Below are 25614 nucleotides of genomic sequence, written 5' to 3'. Positions count from 1 at the left end.
GTTTGAGGGCTCAAACGCGAATGATACTTGACGCATCAGCCGGTGGTTCGTTGAAGAACCGTGACGAAACTGAAGCAAGAGAATTGGTTGAAAGCATGGCTCAAAACGAGTATAGAGCTACTAATGATAGAGGAGCCAAAAAGAAAGGCGGAGTGTTGGAATTGGATACTCAAACAGCACTATTGGAGCAGCAAAAGCTCATGACTAGCCAAATGGAAGCAATGATGAAGTTGTTGTCCAATCCACAAGTCCAATCTTCTCCAATAGGTAAAATTGACAATGTGCGCTGTGATTTTTGTTTGCAGGACCACCCAAATGGCGGATGCTTCCCGGAGGGTTCAGAGGAGGCTCGCTACTTGGCCAATTTTCGGAAGCCGTACAACAACAATAACAACGGTTCCGGGTGGGGGAATGGTATGCAAGGTCAAGGTACACAGCAACAGCAGCAGAGGCCTCCATCAAGGATGGAAGAGACTCTAAATCAGTTCATGCTCATGACCCAAAGCAACTTTGAAGCGATGAAGTCGAGTCAAGCAACCTCTAACAAGAATCATGAAGCTTCGATAAAGAATCTTGAGGTGCAAATGGGTCAGCTGTCAAGACAGTTTTCTATGTTGCAAAACCAAGGAGGTTTCGGTGGAAACACTCATGATAATCCGAAAAATGAAACTTGCAATGGAATCACGTTGAGGAGTAGAGAGATACCGGAAAGGCCAGCTGTAGAGAAACCCTTGAAAAAGAAGGTCATTGAGGGAGAAGTTGAAAATAAGCAAGAGGTCGTAGTTGAAAATGAGAGATATGAGGGAGAAGTAGAAAAGGAAACTATGCTTAAGGAAGTTGAGATTAGTGAGGATGAAGTAGAAGAAGTTGAAAAACAGAGGGAGATAAAAGAAAAAGAGAGTAAGAAGGTTGAGAAAGATAAAGGAGTTGATGAATCGCCATATGCTAGGATGCCTTTTCCTAGGAGAAAGAAAGTGAAGAATCTTGAGCGGGAGAAGGAGTTCAAGAAGTTCATGAAGGTATTGAACAAGCTTGAGATGGCTATACCGTTAGTTGAGGCTTTGGAGCAAATGCCAAGTTATGCAAAGTTTTTGAAGGAGCTGCTCACAAAGAAAAGAAAACCATTAGATGATGAAATGGTAAGTATGACGGAAGAGTGCAGCGCCCTCATTCAACGGAAGCTACCTCAGAAAAAGAAAGATCCGGGGAGCTTTACAATTCCATGTTCCATTGGAAATCTCACTATTGAAAAAGCTTTGTGCGATTTGGGTGCTAGCATTAATCTGATGCCGTTATCAATGATGAAGAAGATACCGGGAGCTGTAGCAAAGCCGACAAAGATGAGTCTCTCTTTGGCGGATAGATCGATTGTGCACCCGGAAGGTATTCTCCACGATGTGTTGGTTAAGGTTGCTGGGTTTGTGTTTCCCGCAGATTTTGTGGTATTAGACATAGAAGAAACTAGAGAGTGGGAACCTTTGCTACTTGGTAGACCCTTTTTAGCAACTAGCCGTGCCCTAATCGATGTAGAGATGGGGGAACTCATGCTAAGGACCGATGATCAGCAGGTGACATTCAATGTCTTTGACAAGATGGAGTGTGGTGATGGAGACCCACAATGTTTTAAAATCCAGGTTTATGATCATATTGTGAAACATGCTCTTAAGTTACCTTGGAATGCACACTACTTGCCACATGGTGGCGCTTCTTCTCCGTGACCCTTAGGGGCATGGAACGTCAAGCATCGGGACGTTAAACAAGCGCTGGTTGGGAGGCAACCCAACGGTTTCTAATGTTTAGTTTGTGTTGTTTGGAAGTATGTAGGTAGGTGTGCAGCAGAAGCAAGGACGGAAGCAAAACAGGGCAGAACAGGATTCTACCACGCCGGGGGCGCAGTACAATCACGCGCGGCGTGATCCTTCATCACAGAGGAAGGAGTTTTCAGAAGCTATCACGCGCGGCGTAGGGGTATATCACGCGCTGCGTGAAAACTGGAGAAATATGGAGTCTCTGACTAAATGAGTACGCGCCGCGTGATGGTTATCACGCGAGGCGTGGCCTTGAGGAAAGAAGTCTTGACCGTTACAATTGGTACTACGCGCGGCGTAGCAGGGGTCACGCGCGGCGTGGTTACACAGAAAAGCGTGTAAAATTTGAATTTCTTCATCTTCTCAACCACTCCATCCGTCCCATCATCAATTCACACGGTCTCCCACACGGAAAACTCCATTGACAACCCATTTTCACTCTTCAAACTTCTCCAATTTCACTTCTAATCACCTTCAATCACCCAATTCATTCACATTCACATACCACCCATATCACCCACTCCTAATTCCACTCCAAATCCCTCATTTCATCTCATTTCACCATTTCCCAAATTAACCCATTTCAATCCTTACAATATCAAGATGTTGACTAGGCTAACCGGAAAGGGAAAGAAGAAGAGTGATGCTAATCCACCACAAGAGCCTCCAAAGAAACCAAGAACGAAGATGAGTGCAAGCAAGGGCCAATCTTCTCGGTCTGCTCAAGCATCTCCTCCTCGCCGGAGCAATGTCACTCGGCCACAGGTTCATCCCCACTTCATCAGTGAAGTTCATGAGAAAAGGTACTCGCAAATTCGAACCTTTACTATTAATCAAGAGAAGGGTTTTGGTGAGGATTTGTTGAAAGGTGTAGCTGAGTTAGGGAATGAGATAAGGTCTAGGGGATGGGAGAGATTTAATAAATTGATGATTAAAGATGAAATGAATCCTGGAAATCAGATGTGGGCTAGGGAATTCTTTGCAAATGCCTATTTACCGGATCAACCAATGTTTCCGGAGTATGTTTCTGTGGTTAGGGGTGTTAAGGTGAGTTATTCTTTTGAAACTATAAATAATCTGCTTGGTTGTGCTGCTGGAGGAGTGTGTGAACTCTTGCGTGATAGGGAAAGGATTGACAAGAGTGGGATCGAAGTTAGGGAGGAACTAAAGAATATTGTGTGTCGTCCGGGAGCAATGTGGCTAGCCCACTCTGCAGCTTCTCTTCCTAGAAGGTTGAGCTTAACAAGTTTTAATCCGGTTCACCGAGCTTGGGGTGAATTTTGGTTGAAAAATGTGAGGGTTGTTGGCAACAATTCAGAAATTCAGCTGGATAATGCAAACGCGGTCCGATTGTTGGTTGAAGGGAAGTTTATTAATCTCGGGTATTGGTTACAAAAGGATCTTCATGAAATAGCCAATCATCCGAATCCTACTTTTACTTTGGGACATTGTAATCTCATCGCTGCTTTGTGTAGGGCGAATAATGTTCCCATGAATGTGCAAGAAGGTGATCTTCACCCCGTCCGTCCATTGTCTTTATCATACTTCATCAAAAAGTTTGAGAGAGGACCTATTGTGCCCCGCGGTGAGGGGAATGCTGCAAGGGAGGAAGCTTTGAGGGAAGAAGAAGAAATAAACCGGTTTGAAGAGGGTAACCATCCGGATCAACAGGGGGATCCGGCATATGAGTCTCAAGAAATACCGGCACATGCTCCTCCACGTTACTCTCATGATATGAATCAGCTTGCTTCGATGTTGCATCAAATGGAAATTTCTCAATATTCCGGGCTGCCGAATCTTTACTTTGATACCGCCTCTTCCATGTACACCGAGGCGATGACTTACCGGTCTACCTTCCCTCCTCCTACTTTTGGGACTTTGTATCCCATTGATACTGATTGGGAGGCCCATCAGGCGAGGGAGCTGAACTCATTTCAGGCCAGACAAGCTTATAATTCGGGTCTGAGAACTTCTGAGTTGGCGGAGATCGAGAGGCGACGCCGGGTTGAGCAAGATGAGGCTGCTGCTATGGAAAGAGAGATGCTGGATGTGGATGGGCTGAATTTGAATTTGAATAGCCCGTTCACAAACTACTTCACCGGCCAACCGGACGATGCGGTTTGACATTGTTGGTGCTGGTGTTCTGCTGCTGCTGCTACTATTCTCCTACTCTATCTCTATCTTTACTTCATTTGTCTTTTATTTGCTTGGTTTGTAATAATATTCTGATGTTGCTTGGATATTGGCTGGATGTTTTAAATATGTACTCTGAATTTGAATCTTCTTTTGTTTAATTGTGGAATGGTTTTTACTCCTAGAGTTTGTTTCAATATTTTGGCATGTTCTTTCTAGTTACTTGAGTATCAATTACTTGATTTTCTCCGTGTGTGATATGTGAAACTGGCAGTGCAATAGCTTGTTGCACTCATGTGATCAAGAGGCAAAGGAAGGGAACGCACACTTTTTGACCGGTTCTTTGATTCGACCCAACCGAGAGGTATTGAGCCAAACACTCCTTTTTCTTCTATGTGTGTATCCACTCATGTATTGTCTCTCGATTTTGCTTGTCGTCTTTTTATTTGATTGGTACTTTTGTAGCACACACGAGGCATGTTCTTTGGTACCTTTGAGCCTTTCTATCCACCCTTACATATAATTATCCTTTGCTTAACCAATTTGAGCTGAAAAAGAAAATGTTATTCTTGCAAAACCTTAAGAAATTTTTGATGAAAAAAGGAATGACTTTCTTGGAGGTTAGGCACCTAATTAGTGGTTGATGCGCATTGCTCACCACTAAGTTTGGGGTTGCTCTTTGGAATTAGCAACAAATAAAGTTTGGGGTGAGGGTACTAGAGAACTTATGAAAGTTTTGATTTGAAAAACTGAGAAAAATTTTCAAAAATTGCAAGGCAAGAAGAAAAAAAAAAAACAAAAATGAAAAAAAAAAAAAGATGAATGTGATAGAAAAGAAGTACAAAAAGAAGTTATATCCTTGAATTCAAAGAATTGCAAAACTTGGTTTGATGATTTGGAAAAGTTCTCTAGTCCACTATTTTTCAAAAGGGGTTTGGTTTATGAAATATTTTTGACCTTAGGGGGATCTAACTCCAAGTTTTTCTACTACTTATCCCAAAATGTCACCATCCACCCTAGCCAAGCCACGTTATAACCCTAAAAGTCCTCTAATGTGTGTGCGCAAAATGAACCGAATGAATTCTTAGACTACTTGCAAAATTATTGTTGACTTGCATTGATGTGTTGATTTGAGCGTATTACCAAAAACTGAAGAGTGCATGTGAGTAGTGTGATGTAATCATAGAGCTTTGGTCGAAAAGTGTGAACTACTTGAAAATGCCTTGCGGAAACGATTGTGCAATTGAGCAATGTGTGCAGGTGGATCATTGATCATCAGGTGAGTCTCACGTATGTATGATTCGAGTGAATTTAAGGAAAATGCCAAGGTCTTGACAGAAAAGCTTGAGGTAAAAGTTGTTTCCTTGAGGACAAGGAAAGGTTTAAGTTTGGGGTTGTGATGACAAATCGTCACACTCTCTAATCCATGCCTATTTTAGCAACATTAGATACATTTTAGTAGGTTTTTAGCAATAAATATAAGAGAAATCTAACCATTTGCTTGATTACTTGTTTTGCAAGAAAACAGGAAAAACTGCAGGATTTGAATGATTTTCACTACGCTGGGGGCGTAGGCCATCACGCGCCGCGTGATGGAGCTCACAGGGAGCCAAGATTTTTACTCTGATCACGCGCGGCGTGATACCTGACCACGCGCGGCGTGAAACTTTGTTCAGGAACTGGATTGCTCTCTGACTTGACTACGCGCGGCGTGATGCCTTACCACGCGCGGCGTGAAGCCTTGTTGAAGATGAAGATTGCTCTCTGACTTGATCACGCGCCGCGTGGTTCTGTTACTACGCGCGGCATAGTGGATGGATTTGCAACCACGCGCGGCGTGGTAGATCTGGCGCGCGGCGTGGTTGCCTTCTGTATATATATTTTCTGCATAATTCTGTTTTGGGGTTGGAAAATTCTGCATCTTTTCACTACATTCTGGTTTTGGAACTTGAAGATCGTGATTCAACACTCCAGTGGAGAGCTCCAAGCACATCGAGAGCATGGATCCACGAGCCATGGCGATGAAGCGAGGAAGCGTACGAAGAACGATGAGGAGCTAAACTCCTTGGAGGTAGGATCTAGGATAGTTTAGGATGTAGTTCATTGAATGTAACCTGCAATTGTGTAAGATCATACTCTCTTTATAGTGTTCATTCAATTCAAGTTGATCATTTACTTAACATATAATTTTCATATTCATACATAATTTAAAGATAAATAAGTAAAGTCGTGTGACACAGATATCTGAGTTCATTAACTTGATATGAGTCGTCTCAAAAGGTCTATCTATACGGCTAAATTGCCTCTCGAATAACTTTTTCTTCCGATAGAATCATGACCATCCAGATCATTGCACTATACTACTCCCTACAATTATTTTTGCACGGGAGAGGGGATCGATATGTATCCTGAACCTGAATCATGTACTGACTTTATGAATTTACCATTAAAAAAACATATATGTTTGAATTGATTAAATTAACATAGTCGGTCAAATGTATGACTTTTCTAACAAACAGTTCCTCCTCACAAAAAATTAAATAAAATAATCCACCATATTTCCTTTTTTTTTTTGGTCAAATCCACCATATTTCCTATTAAATCAATTTTATATTTTTTTTAACAAGTAAATCAATTTTATATTACAATTTATTAAATGACGACACATAATGGATTTTTATATTGTATGGTCAGCATAAACTAACATAATTAAATTTACCAGAAAAATAAATTAACATGATTAAAATCTAACTAAATGCATTGTACCAACAAAAAAATCTAACCAAAATGCCTATATATATGTAATTAGTTTTTGTTGTTTGACATTGTCTCAATATTCTTTAAACTTTCGGTTAAGAATATTGAGTAGAAGAAAATCAAGATGAAGCAAGGAATCATTCTCCTAATGTTGGTTTCTTTGGCTGCTCTCTTTAGCCACACCTATGGTATACATCTAACTCATTTATCATATCTTAAAATTTTGTAACTACTATTCTTTACTAAATACTATTATTTGTGAGTTACCTAACAAATTTTTATATTGTTTTTGTCAATAATGTAATAGCAAGCATTGAGAATCAAGATAAGGTGTGTCAGATGGGACGGGAGGTGCCCGGATTGTGTGACCTCAGCAAGTGTGCTGCTGTAGTCAGCAAATATTACGGGGTCAAGGTTTTAAGTTGTTCTTGTCACAATACTCCAATTCAGCTTGCATTTTGCATGTGTAACACTATTTGTGTAAGTAATTAAGGTCTTATCTGAACCTTAATTTTATGATATAGAAAATTGTAAAACCTATTATATTATGAAATTGATAATAAACGATTAATAAATTGATAACTTTATGACCATGTATTAATGTTTGAATTACTATGTTTCGGTCTTGAGTTTTTTTTTTTTTATTTAGTTATTGAGATTTGATTTTCAATATTCCAATAGTACTTTCCTTGAAATAAGAATGTTTATATAATTTTGTTTTGTTGAAATTTATGTTTATATATTAGTGTACTTTGTCATATAATAAGTTTATTTGATCTAATACGTAGTACTTTCTTTGTTTTTTTAGTGTCATTTTTACCACGATGCACTATTCATATAATTTACTTTGACTATAACTTTTTATTAATTTACAAAATTAAATGTTAGTAAATAAAATATTTTTTAATTTATCTCGAGGAATGTTTTCAAAATATAAAATTTTCATAATTTTTTACAATAGATAATTAAAGACAATGATAAAATGTTAAGAAGTTCCACAAGAATAGAATAATCAACGAGCAAAAACCTTTCTTTTGAACGACTCCATGTAGTCTAAGTCGATCCTATGTTTTATTGATATCATGTCTAAGTCATCCTATGTTTTATACGTACATACTATCTCATTACCTAGAAGAGAAGTGTTATTTAGACACAATTTCAAGAGAAAAATACAACATCTAGGGGCAATTATGTCATTTTCCTAATGAAAAGTACAAATTGGTAGAGAACAAATAATGATGGTGGAAGAGAGAATAATATGAAATTACAAAGTTATCCCTAGATGTTGTATTTTTGTCTCAAAAGTTGTGTATAAATAACATTTATCTATCTAGAATACTCCCTTTAGTCATTAATATAAGAAATATATTTTCTAGATACATTGAAATATCTGGTTGATCTGCAAAATATAAATACTGGACAGAACAGTACAGGACAGTACAAGCCAGAACAATACTGACAAACGTTTAAGATATTGAACAAACTTTGTGTTGTATGATATTTGGTGGACAAAATGTTATTTTGGTAATTTAGACAACTTGTGTTGAGGACAAGAATTTCAGTTTTTGTCATGTCCCTTGGCCTTTAGTTTGTCCAGTACCAGGAACAGTTTTAAAATCAAACACAGTACATTAAGAGTTGTTCTGTCCAGTCCCTTGTTTTTTAGCAGATCAAACGCAAATGTATCTAGTTTATATCATAGTCTAGGTACATTAATTGATGCGAAAATTGATCAAGAAGAGCTGGAAATCATTAATTAAAGCACTCTAATTCGTATCATTAATATATATTTCAATGTATCAAAGAAGTGAATTTCCTCTTGTATTAAGGACCGGAGGACAAAAGTAGACTTCAATACGTGTGCCAAGACTTTTACTCTCTCCGATCACTATTATAAGCAAAAAAACCACCTTTTAGGTTATTGAAAAAGTTTTGATTAAAAAAAAAAGTTATTGAAAAAGTAATATATCTGATCTATATTATTGACCAAATACATATTACCTTTACAATGAACCTAAAAAATGATTTTTTGAGAGATATGCATATGCCTTTAATATTTCATAGACCGTTGAGAATTGAGAAACCCCGTTACGAATTACAACAAATATTTGTCAGATTCAACATTGAAAAAAAAAAAATACATGTCGTGAGCTGCATACTAACATTCACAATATTATATCCTATGATTACTTTCTATAGGATTTGAATTCTCTATATTTGATCTCTCAAATTCACATAGTACATTCAAGCAAAAATTAACTAAGAAAGAGAAAATATATTACATATGCAAATACATCTGTGTGTTGTAAAGACTAAAATACCCTAAAATTTTGTCTAAACATATGAATTTATGACTACCGGGAATCTAAATCCCTTTCTACACTACATCCGAAACATTATATTCTATTTTTGTCAATTTTCCCTTAATTCTTAATTATAAGAAAAAATCTACTACTGTATTTTTTAGATTCATTGAATAACCAATATACTTTAGATTCATTGAATTAACCGATAGAGGTGGGAACAGGCCAGGCCGGCCTACACTACTAGAAAATTGGTCATTTGGGACGGATTTTTGGGACGGAATGGATTTTGTCTGAAGCAAAATTGCACTTTCAGACAAATTATGGACAAATTTCAAATTTGTCTGAAAGGTTGAGACGAATTTCAGACGAAACGCGTATTGTTGATTATTTTATAATTTTTTCACGATTTCCGTCCCAAATCTGTGTGAAATATTGGGACGACTTTGGGACAGATCATAATTTTGTGTGTTGTTACTATTTTTAACCAGTTCCGTCTGAAATCCGTCTGAAATAGAAAACTCTAATTGTCCAAAATTATTGAGAGGGAAAAAAATTTCACCAATTTTGTGAGAGGGAAACATTTTTCTTTTTCTTTTGTTTTTACCTCCAAAATCCCAAATCAGTCTTCTTTTCTAACTTTGTGACCTAAAAAAACTCAAAATCTCATTTCTCTCTTAGAATGAAAGAACCCAAATCAGACCCAGATCCTAAATCCCATTGCTCTCAAATCGTGTTGCTCAGTTATCCATAGCTCATCTTCGCCGTTCACGTCTCTTTCTTCGTTCTCTACGGTCGTCGACCCAGCTCCCTTCTTTGCCGTATTGTTTTGCTCAACCTGTTTCCTCCATTCTTCGCAGCTCATCTTCGTCGTTCAGGTCTTGTCCTCCATTTTATCTATATTTGATTGTTTTTTTGAGCTATTTAGTGTGTTTGATCTGGATTTGTAGAGAAAAAAAAGAAAATAATAAGATTAAAAATAAGTGTGTTCAAATAATTTGGTTGTATTATGTTGTTTGGGGCTTTTCCTTTTGTTCTGTGCGTGTTTTATTAGCCCAGTTTTGGGGTCTCTTATGATTTGTAGTTATTGGCCATCTTTTTTGTGTATATCAGTTTCCATAGTGTTGTGTTCGGCAAGAAATATGGATCTGGTGGTGCTTAAGTATTTAGTGTCTCTTAAGTCAAATTTATTGTTTTTAGATGGCGATGAAAATCATTTAAGTTCTGAGAGTTAGACTAATTGCTGCAGCAAATTTTGTTTAATAAATTTACTCGGGGGGATTCTATCCCAAACTCTTTTAAATTTTGGTTGGAAAGTTGAAATTTATAGCATGATTTGTTGGAGTGGCAGGATAAGTTACTGTCATTTGGAATTTCTTTTTTATGATTCTGAAATATATCACATACAATGTTGTCTTATTTCAAGAATAAAATGCTTTTTTATTTCATATGTTTATTGGTAAAAGATCTTTCTAAAGCCAATGTCATGAATATATACGATAAAAGATCTTCCCTAATAGTGTCATTCCTCTGTTAGTGCAGGTTGTATCGTGTTGCTCTTAAATTCCTAATTTTCTCTCCTGTCTTCAATGGCATCTCCAAAACTCACTAAATACGAACGCATGCGACTCGAAAACATTCGCATCAACAAGGAAATGATGGCCACACTTAATGTCCAATCTAAACACTTTGAACTCTATACCAAGTATCTTTCTTCAATCTCTCCATCTTTTTTACTTCATTTTTTAGTTCCGAATGATTTATTTTTGTTTGTGCTAATAATAACATTAACAATTTATAATTGGTAGGGTTGCTAAATTGCAGACTGCAAAATTTGAGAAGAAATTGAAATGTATTGAACTTATATAATATAACCATACAAACTTCTAACAACGTAGAACATAAATTTAGTGTATTCCTTTTTTATTTTGTTCAGTCACTTTCTATACTAATTTCGGTTTATTTGACATTGCATTTGGTTAATTTCGTTGTCTCGCTTGCATTACGGTTGACTTTGTTCGTCGTTGCAGTCCTGCTGCTGTAAGTTTTCTATCATAACTCTTAATTTAGATGTCACTTATGAGTTTATATATATTGAACAATATGCTAGTATCTTAGATATTCTTCCATTTTAGTATGTAGGGAATTTTTTTTGAGTTTTTATCTTGTGTGTTTTGTTCTTTATGGATGATTTTATTTAAGGGTGAGTTTATATTTGAGTTTTTGTGTTTTATAAAGTTTTTATCTTGATGTTGTTATTATACTATATATATAAATATTTACATTTGTTGTTTTAGGTGTCAAGTAGAGGTTCAAAGAGAGGTGGGAGGTCCATAACCTCTCGAGGTCGATGCCCATCTAGTAGAGGGAAGAATGTTTTACAAGATGCATCTCCATTGTTGCCAAACTCATCACTAATCCCAACTCCAACACCAGACCATACGCAAACACCAACCCCATCACCTACAACTTCATCCCCAACACCAACCCCATTACCTACAACAACTTCGACCCCTACACCAACCACAACATCAATCCCAATCTCATCCCCAACCCAGTTGCCAACAACACCAACCCCAACACCATTACCATCACATATACCTCAAAGTTTGGAACAAACTCAACAACAAACTCAATCATCTGATATTGAATCTCAAGATGATCATGTTGATCAAGAATGCCTTCCAGAGATCATGCCTTATGGAAATGAGTAAGTGCACAAAATGGTATCATTCTTTTAAGAAATGATAATTATGCATATATTTCTTACAATAATTTTTATTTTAATAGATTTAATCCATCTTCTGCTGTTCGTTTCTTGACTGCTGCCATTAAGAGCAAATTTGATTGGTATTGTCCTACATGGGGAAAATCAACAAAGGACATGAGAGATTTATGGTTTAATGAATTTAAGGTAATATGGTATTAGGTTTGTTAATTTATATCTCTTAAGATAATTATACATTAAAGAAGAATCATGATATTAGATTACTAATTTGTATCTTTAACATGATCTAGAACAAGAATTGGTTAAGAAGAATCATATCTCTTCAAAGCCTTGTACTAGCTCATTCTCATTTGCATCCAAAGAAACAAATCTAGAACAAGAATTGGTTAAGTGGCAGGAAAAGGTAAAAGAACAAGAACTTGAGAATCTACAGCAAAAAAGTAAGTTGGAAGCGCAACAAAAAAGAATTGAATCAACTGAAAGCATGCTTGTTACTTTATTTGGAAAACTCAACATGCCACTACCTTCAAATTTTGCAAGTGGAGCTCCCATAGAAGATGAATTGAATCAGAATCATGTTCCCTCTAGTAGCAACAATGGTGATAACTTTAATGTCAATTGTTGACTTTAATCTACATTATCAACACTTTAGGTGGCTCTAGTTAGTTTTGTTTTGACATAGATTGATGAACACTCTTATGAATTTAGTTGGTTTGTGATGTTTTGACTTACAAGCAGTATGGTTGCTTGAGTTGTTGCTGTGACTAGCACTTTAATTGTGCTACTTTGTTTTGCTTTATTCCAAACTTAAAAATACAATGTTCTACTTTAAAGATCCTGGTTTATTTGTCTGCTATTTTTTTTCTTCTGGTTTAGGAACTGATGTTATGTTGTTTAATTGATCTATATGAATATGATATTGGCTATATATTTTTCACTAGTGCAGTATGCATTTTGTTTGAAATCTATCTAAAAAGGTTTTGCTATCCGTCTGAAATCCGTCTCAAATCAAATGAAAGTAAGACAAATTTGGTTGGCAATATTTGTCCCAATTTCGTCTGAAATTTGTCTGAAATAATTTCGGACGGATTGCAGACGAACACTTCAATTAGCAACGAGGGTTTTTCGGACGTGACACAATCCGTCCGAATTTTGTCTGAACCCTTCTTTCCGTCCAAAATTTGTCCGAAATCCATCTCTAATCCGCCTGAAATTCCGTCCGAAAACCCCAAATTTCTAGTAGTGCTACATGGCCTTAAGGCCTAGCCTACATAGGCTCAGGCCAGGCCAGTCTATTTCTTTAAATAGAGCAGGCCAATGCTTTTTTATAAGCCTATTTAGTTAAAAAGGCCAGGCCGCAGGCCATTAAAAAAGCCTTTGAGGCCTACTAGGCCGGCCTATTTAAGTTAACATGAATAATATTTTTATTACGATTATTATTTATATATTAAAATTTATACTTTGATTAAATTATAAATCTATTAACTTTTTAAGTAATTTAAGTTTATTAATCTACATTAGTTTTTAACATATATAAATGTATTATTATAAACTAGAATTGAAATATGATGACATATATAGTCAAATTCTCTAAAATATCAAATGGAACATTATTTTATTAGTTCATAAGTATATTTCAAAATAAATATAATTATTTATTTAAATATGTTCATATGAAATAGGCTTTTAAACAGGCTAACAGGCCACATCAGACTTTCAAAAGGCCAGGCTCAGGCCTAGAATTTAAGCCTATGATAGGCCACAGGCCAGGCTCAGACCTTCGATTTTTTGACAGGTCAGGCTCAGGCTTGGCAAAGCCTAGCTCGGCCTAGCCTATTCCCACCTCTATTAACCGATGAGTCTACTTTTTAGAGTCTTCTTTTTAGATCGGATACATTAGTTATTCAATAAATTTAAGATATGTTAATTTTTTATTTATAATTAAGAATGAAGTTGTACTAGTAAAAATAGTTTAATAATCCCTCAGTCATTTTTATAAGAAACAACCAATTTTTCAGGTATATTGAATAACTAATGTATTTAGTCTATAATATAAACAAAATACATTAATTATTGAATGAATATGAAATGTCAAAAATTTCTTATAAAAAAAGAGCGGAGAGAATAGCAGTGTTACTACTATCTGTTGAAAGTGTCATTACATTTCTTCCTGAAAAAATGTTAAAAGCATTAATTAAGACATTGAACTCAACTGATTAATAAGTCCCTAGAACCGATCGTTTGAAAAAAGCTTAGTTCGATTTCCACCGCCACCTCTAGGAAGCAAAGGGTTAATACCAAAAGTAAAATGTTAAACACAAAATTACTTGAGACGTTACATTTTCGTGGCCTTCCATCCATTATTGGTCACGTCTAATATTCGCACGTTACCAATGTCTATCTCTGTTTTGTTTTTGGAGTAGTAGCATTACTTGTAGGACACGCATGCAGTATTTGAATCGTTTTTCAGTTGAATTGAAATTCACAAAAAAACCTTACCTATCCCTCTCTCTCTATCAATCTTAATTGTTTCGAAACCTTAAAAATTTCTCTCCCTATATAGTCTCTACTTGTGAGAATAAAACATCACCACTTCACAATACTTTAATCACTAGTACTACATTATTACCACACCTTAATCAGATAACTATTTTATCATGTCTAAACCAATTTCACTGAGAATTTTGATCGATGAAGAGAAAAATAAGGTCTTATTTGCTCAAGCAGGGAAAGATTTCATGGATATCTTACTAAGCTTCTTAACATTTCCCTTGGCCACCATTGCAAGACTTGTTAACACTGAATCTAACATGCACAAAGTTAGTTTTGGAAGCATAAGCACTTTGTATGAAAGCGTGGCAAATCTTGAAGAACAGCAATTTTGGACACCAGCTTGCAAGAAAATGCTGCTTCAACCAAAGAACTCAATGGAAGACTATTACCAAAATCTTAAGCATAACATTGATGTCACAGAAGAAACTGGTTATTTTATATGCGAGGATTGGTACTGTAGTCGTGATTCAAGTGGTGGCTTGTTGACCACATTCTCTAATTTGAAATGCCGTTGTGGGAAGTTTATGTCTTCATTGATTTCTCTATCGGGTAGTGATAAGATTGATCACAGTGAAGGATTTGTCACAGATGCAGCAACTTTTAATATTTCAGATGATTTAAGTGTGAAGCCGGATAGTTTTCAAAATTCTATCTGCCAACCCATGAATCTTCTTGGACTTGAAAACTTCAATGCTATCAAGTTTATAACTGTTGAGGTCACTAAGAAAGAGGTATCTTGTTTTTCATAAATATTTCTTTGGTGAAATCCTTGCTAGAACTATTTTTTTTAATGTACTGTATTTTTTTTTGGGTATTTTGTAGATACTGGATTTATTGAAGTGTGCCTTAATCTCGAAGACACCATTGACAGACATATTTTTGCTTAAGAAACAGAATCTTGGGAGTCCACAACTCAACACTAGTGTATTGGATTTGCATAGTAATATTGTTGAGGAAAATGAAAGAAAGAAATTAAAAATAAAGGTAATGCTAAGAAAATCCAACAACAAAATTTTATTTGCTTTAGGTGATGCTGATTTTGCAGACTTCATTCTTAGCTTGCTAACATTTCCTTTGGGAGGAGTAGAACACATGTTAAAGGGAAACTCATGTGATTCAAGCATCAACAATTTTTACAAGAGCATTGTTGAATTGGATAGTGACACATATTTGAGATCCTCTGATTTAAAGGATAAGTTGGTTAAATCTAAACTTGCTCACCAGTTCAAACTCTGTGACCAGTTGTTACCGTTTGAAGAAACGTCTGCGATTGATTACTTTATTGTGTCAAGATATAATAGGCGAAAAACTGGATTTCATGGATATTTAACTGCTTTTGAGGAACCTTCAATAACTTCAAAAGAGTTATGTGTTCCATTGAAATTTGTGGAGCCACAGTCATCAATCGGTGAAGAGTATGGTGAATGTGGTGGAAGAGGATTCATGAAGGGTCCGGCATTGTACATGGTGACTGATGACTTGGTGGTTACTCAAAGTACTTCTGTTTCTGTCATTTCATTTTTGAGTAAATTAGGTGTTCCTTCTTCTGATTTGGAGGAAAAAGTGATTACTATTGGAAAAAAAGAGGTAAAATAAAAGATGTTACTTTTACATTAATTATTATGATTTCAACAAACTTCAATTCACAATAGTTTATTTTATTCCTTTGGTTTTGTTGCAGGGTCTTAGCATTTTGAAAGCTTCTTTGATGTCATGTTCTGCTCTGACCAATGGACTTGGTCCATTTCTTAAAGTCAAGGTTCAGACATTTGTTAAAGTCAAGGATGAGAATATCTCAAACTAATGCTATACAGTACCATCGGTAAAGTAGTGACTGAGGCGATTAATCACCATCAAAATCGATGAGCCTAATGTACTGATTCTTAATATGCTGAATTTTAGTATAAGTACTTCTATATTTATGTTTTGATTATCAAGCAATGTTTATGATGTGTTTTGTTTTGGAAGTTTTACTATATCTTTACAAGATCGTTGCATTAATTAATGAACACATCCATCAAAGAATTGTTTCCAATGAATATTCTGTAGTTTAATCTTTCTACGTACATGTCTACATTAGTAACATGAAAATAGTTATAAAGCTAAAAGCAGAAATCAAACCTTGCAACAATTGTAACGATTCAATCCTTAAAATTGCACATAAAGAAAACTGTGTTGCTCTGCATCTTTCAATCTTTAATTTGATATAAATGAAAATCCTGATCAATACATTCGCAAGATGAATTATATATATTGATCCTAGTATTTGGTTCTACCCGACTTGCCAGCATGACATGTTGCAATCTTGACACTCAATCCATTCTTACTCCCCTCAGAAGTGACCGAGTCTATAAGATCTCAAAATTGGCCGGTGCTAGCTAGTATACAGCCATACTGCCATAGTACTTAATTTACATATGGGGCAGTAGCAGTTGAAGGAAAATGATCGTTATTTTAATTAACTGCATATATCCTTTCCAACATACTCTTGCATCGTGTTATTTTCAAAGGGTGGTACACTGTCCTCAGCCAGTTATGGATTTGTCTGTGCTTTAGGCTTCCTTTTTAGATAAGGGTTTCCTTTCGCCAAAATCCTTCGAATGCTTGCCCACTTCTGACCTCCAGTGATGGCACATCAGGTTCATATAGATACTGTGGCACCACTTGCTACGGTTATTAAACTACTTGTCATTGTTGCATCAGTTACATCGTTTGTAGATGCTGCACTACTTACTTTATCTCTAGGTTACGGCCGTCAATTCCCTTTCTCCAAAGTCTGTGTGATTTTCAATGTATCAAAATTTCTTTTCTTAATAAAGGCTGCTACATATATATGAATGAAAATAGGGCAGATCGTGCCACTATAAGAATAAGAATAAGATGAGATCGCGTCCATTACCCTGCTGCCACTTCATTCAAGTGAAAGGTCAAGCTGAACGCGCTACTGTAGCGGATGACGTCACTCGTTCCTTTGTAAAGCAAATTCGCGTAGCTAGCACATTCCGTTCGTGACGCGAGAAATCCAGAGAATGCACACTTCAAAACTTGTGAAATTTTTATAAGTCTTTTTCTCCTTTGGTGTTTTGTCTTCAATCTCTTTGATATGTTAATTTCTTCATAAAATCTTCTATTTGACCATGCATTTTTCCTTAAAATTTATGAAACTACTGTGAAATTGCAATTAAAATTAATAAATGACTTGCTGTCATCATGGTACAATATTGATGAGAAATGAAAATACACCACTATCACATTTCAGAATATTCTCCATATGAAATGTAATAAAATATTTGATAAATAAAGTCCGTCAACTACTCTCAAATACTTCCTCCTATCATTTTTATAAGAAAGAACTCACTTTTTAGGTTCATTGAATAGTTGATGTATTTAGTCTAAAAAGTTAATTGTTTCTTATAAAAAAGATCGGAAATAGTATCACGTTACAGCTGTAGTTATAACATTCATAACTACGTACTTATATTCCTGAACTGACTGGCTATGTAATGTTACAATATTCACGAAACATTTGATGTAATATGCAAAGGCTGAGACCGTTTGTCAAAGCAGATGTTGAGATCAATGACGCTTTAAGTATGCTGAGACACTGCAACCATATATTCAATCAAATACTGTGAGTTACTATCAATCTGATTCAAAAAATATTAAAATGAAAGATTGTGTCAAAAATGAAATCTACAGATGCCTTACCTCCATCCGACCAATACGGATGAAACATTCTTCTACATCATTAAGAGGGACCTTCATTCTTTCTAAATATGCAAGACCAGAAATAGATGACATTGGACTCACAACTAAGTCATCCGTCACCATGAATGATGTTGGTCCTCTAGCATATCCTCCATAAATAGGGGATTTTGGATCAACAAAATTGAATAAATGAGAAAATGGTTCTGCACCGATGGGTAGTATTTGGTTCCTAATTTCAAATTGCAGGCCAATACATGGACTACTTAGTCTGTCTTTGACATATTGTGACCTTAAATACCTCTCTGGACACAACTCTGTCATGCTCTTATATAAATTTTCAATGCAGCTTATAGAAGAGTGTCCCTTAAGCATATGCAACACTCCTCCCAGGGGAAAGGTGAGAAAACTAAAAACAAAGTCAGCAAAATCTTCTTGTGCTTCGACAAATAGAATTTTTATATTTGATTTTCTTCTCACTACTTTCACGACCATATTTATCGATGAATCCTTTGCCTCTCCGATCAAAAACTCACTAAGATTTAGTGGGTCAAAATTGAGAATGAATTTTTCCTTTTTAAATATAAAGTCTGTCAGAGGAGTCTTAGATATCAAAGACAACTTGAGAAGATCAATTACCTATTCAAAACCAGACATTAAATAATTATTGAGATGATAAACAGAACAATACTACAATAAAGAGAAAAATTACAAAAATTAGAAAATGTACCTCTTTCTTGCTGATATTAACCATCTTTTTATCAATAGTATCAAAATCAGTGACTCCAAGCTTCTGAAGGAGATTTAGTCTTGTTTCAAAAAGATTAGGCATCACAAAAAGATCATAAGAAATAATAAAAGTAGAAGTTTCATGAACAAAGCCGTTTTCGTCACTGGTTTTTGGTTGGCGCATTATATTCAATAGCTTTCCACAAATTCCTTTTTGGTCCCTGAAAGTACTCACATTGCACCCATTTTCTCTTTTGCAATTATCGTCCTCACAGAAAAAGAACGACAAGCTTTCTGTTTCATCGATGTTCAATTTCATCTTCTGGCAATAAGCTTCCATGGAGTTTCTAGGCTGCAGCAACATTTCCTTGCAGGTTTTATTCCATAGATGTTCTTCCCCAAGATCTGAGATACTTTGATAGAGTGAGCTAATGCTACCAAATTGAACAGCTTCAATATTCGACTCTTTAGCAACAAGTCTAGCAATAGTCCCTAACGGCAATGTCAAGAAACTCAAAAGAACATCAACAAAATCCTTTCCGGCCTCAGCATACACAACTTTACTTTTCTCTTTGTCCACAAAAACTGCTAGTGAAACTTGATCATCTGATTGATTTGCCGCCATGGTAAGAATCTAAGAAAATGAAGTCATAGGAAAAATTTCTAGGAGTACTTCTATATTAATAAGGAGTAAAAGTTGGAAGAATTAAGTTTCTTCAATGTGTTATGGTTTCTAGATAACTTTTGAAAGGTAAGCAATAACTAATCACATTAGCAATCAAACGGCATGGCTCCTGATATTCAGTAATCTAGCAATGAAACGGCATGTCTTCAATTTTTTTCAACAATTTTTTGTTGAACAAACTCTATTTTTCTACATTTTTAGTTCTTTAAATTAATTTAAGTTTTTGATAAAATAAAATTTAAGTTTTATTCAGGTTCCTTGAGTATTTTTGTTCTCATTTTAATCCCTTAAATTAGAAACATCAAATAATTTGTTTCTCAAGTTTTTTTTCGTTTCATTTTCATCCTTGTGAATGTTGAACATTTTGGTCCTTAGACCCATATATTAAAAATATTAAAATATTTTAATCTCTAATAGGAGAATTAAATTGTCTAAGGTTTATAACTTAAAGCATTAAAGTGTTCAATATTTAAGATTTAAGGGACCAATATAAAAATAAAAATACAAAAAAAAAAACTTAAAAGACCAAATTATATAACTTTTTGATCTATTTCAGACCTGAGATCTGGATTGTGTATGAGTTTTGGCTAGTGGATTTCTAGTTATTTGTTGATCGTAACTCGTTGGAAATGAGATGGGAACCTGTTCACACTCGGACGGTCAAGTCAGCAAGCGCTGTAAATGGGAGGTATTTAGATTTAGATAATTCACACGATGTAGCCTTTTGAAATTTGAAGGCCTTTATATAAACAAATAATTAGGTTAGAAAAGACCTAAAATATTATTTTGCCCCCTTGTGATTGTAACATGTTGTCTGATGGCAAGGCGGTTGTGCCAAGCAGTCCGCGTGTCCTAGTCAAGTGGAAATCGCCTGTAATGAGAGTGTGTCCATTGTATGATCCACATTGTTATTTCTTTTGGGTCGGGTAACCCGGTCCAGCATGCGGATAGGCCCTTGAACCAGTTTGAAACACTTTTATATATAAATTTTATTGAGAAATAAAAAACACCAGAAGTTTTCAGAATATTTAACTGAACAAAACAAAATATTTGATCAAAATTGTGTCGAACAAGTCATCTATAGTACTCTATCGCGAAGCATCCATAACTTTTAATTGGTTGCCGTTGTTGCAAGCTTAGCTCGTTTATAGATAGACTGAGACCTTTGTTCTTGCAGGAATTGGTCTGTTATGGAAACACTGAGACCGTTTGTCAAAGCAGAGGTTGTGGTCAATGAGGCTTTTAGTATGCTGAGACCCTGCAAGTGCAACCATATATTGAATCAAAGTCATTGAGTAATAAAAGATGTCGATCCTCAGGAATTGCGTGATTCTCCCAAAGTCATTGTGTTTATGAACATACTAAAATTAGAACACATTTTGGGGGTTTGTTTGAGTAATTGGTTTGTAAGAAAATGTTTAGAATTCAAATGATAAAAGAGCGAGGTTGGATCGTCGACGAGTCCCTAAACAATAGTAATCGCCAAGGTTATCAAAACCGGACCGGACCGGCCGGTCGGACCGGTCGGACCGGGAACCGGGATGAAAGACGGTTCGGTTAGCATCAAAAAACGGACAGTAACCCGACCGGTATAAAAACGTTTGAACCGGTTTCGAACCGGTACGAACCGGCGAACCGGCCGGGCTCGGTTCAGCGGTTTTGCGGTTCTGCAGTTTTTTTTTTTTTGCGGCATAACGTTGAGGAAAAGACTCGGAAAAGTTCTGATTTTTTTGCGGTTTGGAGGTTCTGATTTTTAAGAATCGCAAAGGTTTCTTCTTTCTTTCATGTTAACCTAACAACAATAGGTGTTTTTGTTATTTTTTAGACGAGATTGGAAGTTACAGTTTCAATTTCTTCTTCTTTTGAGTTTCTTCCCATACATGAACAGACATAGATAAATTATCATTGATACTATTCAGACCAGATTTTAATAAGAAGAATAGAGAATTGGAGAGTTTGATAAGAATGAGAAGCACAAATATTCATATGAGAAAATAAAGAATTCTAAAAGGAAATAGAAGAAAAAATACGTAGGATAGTAGCAGGTAGAGAAGTTTGAAGGTGACGGCTGTGTTTTAGTTTCATTAGGTAAAAACAACAACACTATTAATACTAGGGTTATAGTAGAAAATGGGCTGGGCCTCCATCATACAAAAGTATAAGACAAATTGTGCTTTTTAATTTTTAAGTTTGCTACCAAAATAACAATAAGTATTTCTTTTTATTCTGGGTAATACTTAGTACTAACAATTATAAATTTTATGTCTAATGTACTAAAATTTTTATTTTATATTGACTTTATAATATTTTATTTTTTTTAATGTGTGATGTTAGGAAATATTGAATAATTATTTATATATTAATAAAAAAATATATTTAACTGAAAACGGTCCGACCCGATTGAACCCCGGTCCGACCAATTGAACCTTGAACCGGTAAGCTCGCCGGTTCGATGACCGGTCCGGTTCTGACAACCTTGGTAATCGCATGCAATCAATCGTGTCGTAATGAACCACTCAAGTGTCACAACTAGATCAACAATATGATGAATCTCAATCTCTTGATAAATTCATCCTATCCTTTACCAATACCTCTCCAATCTCTTGGATGGAAGCTACCGGTAACGGAGTAATTTAAAAAGCACGTTGATCTTATGTTACACTCTATGTTTCAATCTCTCGACCGGAAACACTCAAGTGCACAATGAATTCATGTCGGATTTTAACTAATATTCTCATACTTAATCAAAATATAAAATCATTGCAAAGTTGATCAGAATTTGTAAAACATTAAGAACAGAAATTCATTGAATAACACTATAAAGAGAGATTCATTACAGACTCAATAGATTACATGGATTGCAATAGTCTAGTTCTTAGTCATGATCCAACCTCTATGAGGGTCTAGCCTCTCATGGTGAAGTAGCTTAATCCTAGCTCCAACTCCAAAGGATGAACTCCCATGATGTTGTATGCTTCAAATCTAGTCACTCTTAACCTCTGGAACACTGGATCGGACTGTCAAAATTCGAACCCATTTCCAAAAAATGGCTTTTCAATATATACAAATTGCAACCACGCCGCGCGTCAGATCCATCACGCCGCGCGTGGTTGCTTTTCCTCATCACGCCACGCGTGTAACTGCCCCACGCCGCGCGTGATTAAGTCAGAGGAGAACTTGATCTTCAGCAATGTTATTACGCCGCGCGTGATGGTTCCACGCCCCCGGCGTAGTTCAATTATCCTATCACGCCGCGCGTGGCTCTTCCCACGCCGCGCGTGATGTTGACAGGTCCCCACGCCGCGCGTAATTGAAAACAGGATGAGATCTTCTCTGATAAGCTGACTACGCGGCGCGTGATGCTTCACGCCCCCAGCGTAGTGTAAAAGCATAATTTCCTGCATAATTTTCTGCTTTCTTGTAATCCAAGTAATCTTGCTTCTGAGTTGATTTCTCTTGATTTTATTCACTAAAAACATCTAAAACAAGTCTAATGTTCCTTAAATAAGCATGGATATGAGTGTGACGATACGTCATCATTTATTAATTTTAAATGATACTTCAATGTGCTATTATCTTGTAATCCATGATTGATTGAGATAATGAATGTATGTTTGAGTTAGAATTATGCATGATAATATTATGAAGTGTTAAGTACATTCTTACACTTGTATTTTATTGATTATGTTTTCTAACTCTATGTTTTGTGTTATGTGCTGGACCTTTGAGGGTCTAGATTCACAGGATATGTGGTTATAGATGTCGAGTTGTCAGTGAAGCTACGCTCAGATTGTGACACCGAAAAAATGGGTTTTATATGTATATAAAATCTACTTGTCTGGGTTGTTTTGTATAATTAATGAATACATTATTTGATTCAAAAATTTGTATAAACAAGCAGTTTTACTAATTAATTATATTAGTATTATTTTTATAACGAAGAATGTAATACCTTAAACCAATGTTTTATAATATCAATTCAAATTTCCGTTACTTATTTTGAAAAGATTTTCTAAAGGTAGAATTTTATCTAAATAATGGGTTTGAGTGTTACACTATCAAAGTGAAGGTATGTGAGGTTTCTCTTATTCTCTTAATCGAATTGGATTTTATGAGAAAATTGAAACAGCTAAAATTAATGAATTTAAGCAAGGAAACACATTTGCAGCAGCAAATCCTCAGGAAAACAGCAAATATCTAGTAGTGGCCACATATAATAATTCACACACAAAGTATGGATGGATTGGTACCTCTTATCATTTTTTTTTTCGACCTAACCATATTACCTTATCATGTTATTCCATAGATTTAATCAAGCTTGATTTTCTATCTAACTTATTTTCAAGCGGTAAAACAATCTTTATGTCAAATGAGAAATGAGTACATAGAGAAGTATGTCAAATGAAGAATTGTTAATTAGATTCAAAAGCAAAATACTCGTACATAGAGAAATGAGTACTTCTTACAAAATGGATGGATTTCATGCTTGAAAACAGCTAGCACGCCAAGATTTCAGATAATTTTACTCTCAAATATTATGTCAAAAGCACAACAGCTAAAGTACTCTATTGTGCAGCATCTACAACTTGTAAATAGTAACTGTTCTTCCAAGTCCAATACCTAATCTTTATGGGTAGACTGAGACCTTTGTACATGCATGAATTGTTCTATATTGTAAAGGCTGAGACCGTTTGTCAAAGCAGAAGTTGTAGTCAATGAAGCTTTTAATAAGCTGAGACCCTGCATACATATCATATATTCAATCAAACAATGTGAATAGCTAATGCAAGTAATATTAAGATGAAAAGCTGAAAGTTTCATGAACTGTCTTACCTCTTTAACACCAATGCTAATGAACCTATCTTCCACGTCATTAAGCGGAACCTTCATTTTTTCTAGATATGAAATAACTTTCATAGATGTAATTGGGGTCACAACCAAGTCATCTGTCACCATGTATGATATTGGTCCTCTAGAATATCCTCCAGAAATAGGTGATTTAGGATCGACATATTTATAAAAACCATTGATAGGTGAGATTGATGAAGCTATGGGTAATATTTGATTCTTAAGCTCGAATTGCCTTTCGATAACAGGGTTGGTTAGGGTTTCTTTCATTCCTGGTAAATTTAAATGTCTGTCTTGATTCAACTTAAACACGCTGTCATACAAATTATCGATAGAGCTTAAAAAGGAGAGTCCTTTAAACATGCGCAACACTCCACCTAAGGGAAAGGTGAGAAAACTTAAAACAAAGTCGGCAAAATCTTCATATCCTTCAACAAATAATATTTGTTCATTTGATTTTCTTCTCAACGCTTTCACTAACATCTCTTTAGATTCATCACATTGTTCTTCAACATTTGCAATCCAAAACTCCAATCGATTTCTAGGGTCTAATTTACCAACAAATGGTTCCCTTTTAAAAATAAAGTCTGACAGAGGAGTCTTGGAGACCAAGGACAGCTTGAGAAGATCAATTACCTATTCAAACCAGAGATTAAATAAAAATGGTAAAATAAACTATATAATAATAATAATAATAATCAAATCGTTAATATCAGCAAGAAAGAGGCATGTTTTTTCAGTTTGTGACATACAAACTGAAAAAACATGCCTCTTTCTTGCTGATATTAACGATTTGTTTATCAATAGCGTCAGTGTTAATGACTCCAAGATCACGAAGAAGATTTAAATACACTCCAACATCATACGGCATCACACAAAGATCATCGCAAACAATAAAAGTAACTGCTTTCGCAACAAAGCCATTTGTCAAAAACTTATCTGAGGCCGTTTCTTTGTTCATTAGCTTTCCGCAGACACATTTCTGATTCCTGAAAAAACTTAAGTATACCCCATTTTTCTTTGTACATGTCTCGTTATCATCACATACAAAACACTTCATTTGTTTTGTGTCGTCGATTTTCAGTTTCATATTCCGATAATAAGATTCCATAGAGCTCCTTGGCTTGAGTAGCATTTCTTTGCAAGTTTGATTACAGAGATGTTCTTCTTCATCAAGATCAGAGACACTTTGATAGAGTGAGCTAATGCTGCCAAATCTCACTGCTTCAATATTCTAATCTTTTGCCACAAGTCTTGCAATAGTCCCTAAAGGCAGTGTTAAGAAGCTGAGGAGAGCGTCAACAAAATCTTTCCCTGCTTCAGCATACAGAACTTTGTTCCGTTCTTTGTCCACAAAAAATGTTA

The 25614-nt window shown here is 35.5% G+C and overlaps 3 protein-coding genes across 3 annotated transcripts; 2 read left to right on the top strand and 1 right to left on the bottom strand.

Annotated features, from left to right (window-relative positions):
* Nucleotides 1-9579: 9579 nt before the first annotated feature.
* LOC123888426 (G8 domain-containing protein DDB_G0286311-like) lies at nucleotides 9580-12564 on the top strand. Its single transcript, XM_045937490.1, has 6 exons — nucleotides 9580-9879; nucleotides 10544-10706; nucleotides 11032-11041; nucleotides 11299-11711; nucleotides 11792-11915; nucleotides 12020-12564. Exons 2-6 carry the CDS (start codon nucleotides 10591-10593, stop codon nucleotides 12101-12103), a joined length of 747 nt encoding a protein of 248 aa, XP_045793446.1. The 5' UTR covers nucleotides 9580-9879; nucleotides 10544-10590; the 3' UTR covers nucleotides 12104-12564.
* Nucleotides 12565-14386: 1822 nt separating this feature from the next.
* LOC123891986 lies at nucleotides 14387-16086 on the top strand. The gene is made up of 3 exons (XM_045941845.1): nucleotides 14387-15013; nucleotides 15105-15869; nucleotides 15964-16086. Exons 1-3 carry the CDS (start codon nucleotides 14387-14389, stop codon nucleotides 16084-16086), a joined length of 1515 nt encoding a protein of 504 aa, XP_045797801.1.
* A 1692-nt stretch (nucleotides 16087-17778) lies between these two features.
* Nucleotides 17779-19341, bottom strand: LOC123891985. The gene is made up of 3 exons (XM_045941844.1): nucleotides 18718-19341; nucleotides 17991-18626; nucleotides 17779-17886 (listed from the first exon to the last, which is right to left on the bottom strand). Exons 1-3 carry the CDS (start codon nucleotides 19339-19341, stop codon nucleotides 17779-17781), a joined length of 1368 nt encoding a protein of 455 aa, XP_045797800.1.
* Nucleotides 19342-25614: the final 6273 nt, after the last annotated feature.

This window comes from Trifolium pratense, linkage group LG6, assembly GCF_020283565.1.
Source record: "Trifolium pratense cultivar HEN17-A07 linkage group LG6, ARS_RC_1.1, whole genome shotgun sequence".
NCBI lineage: Eukaryota > Viridiplantae > Streptophyta > Magnoliopsida > Fabales > Fabaceae > Trifolium > Trifolium pratense.
This window is presented reverse-complemented; position numbering and strand designations above follow the sequence as displayed.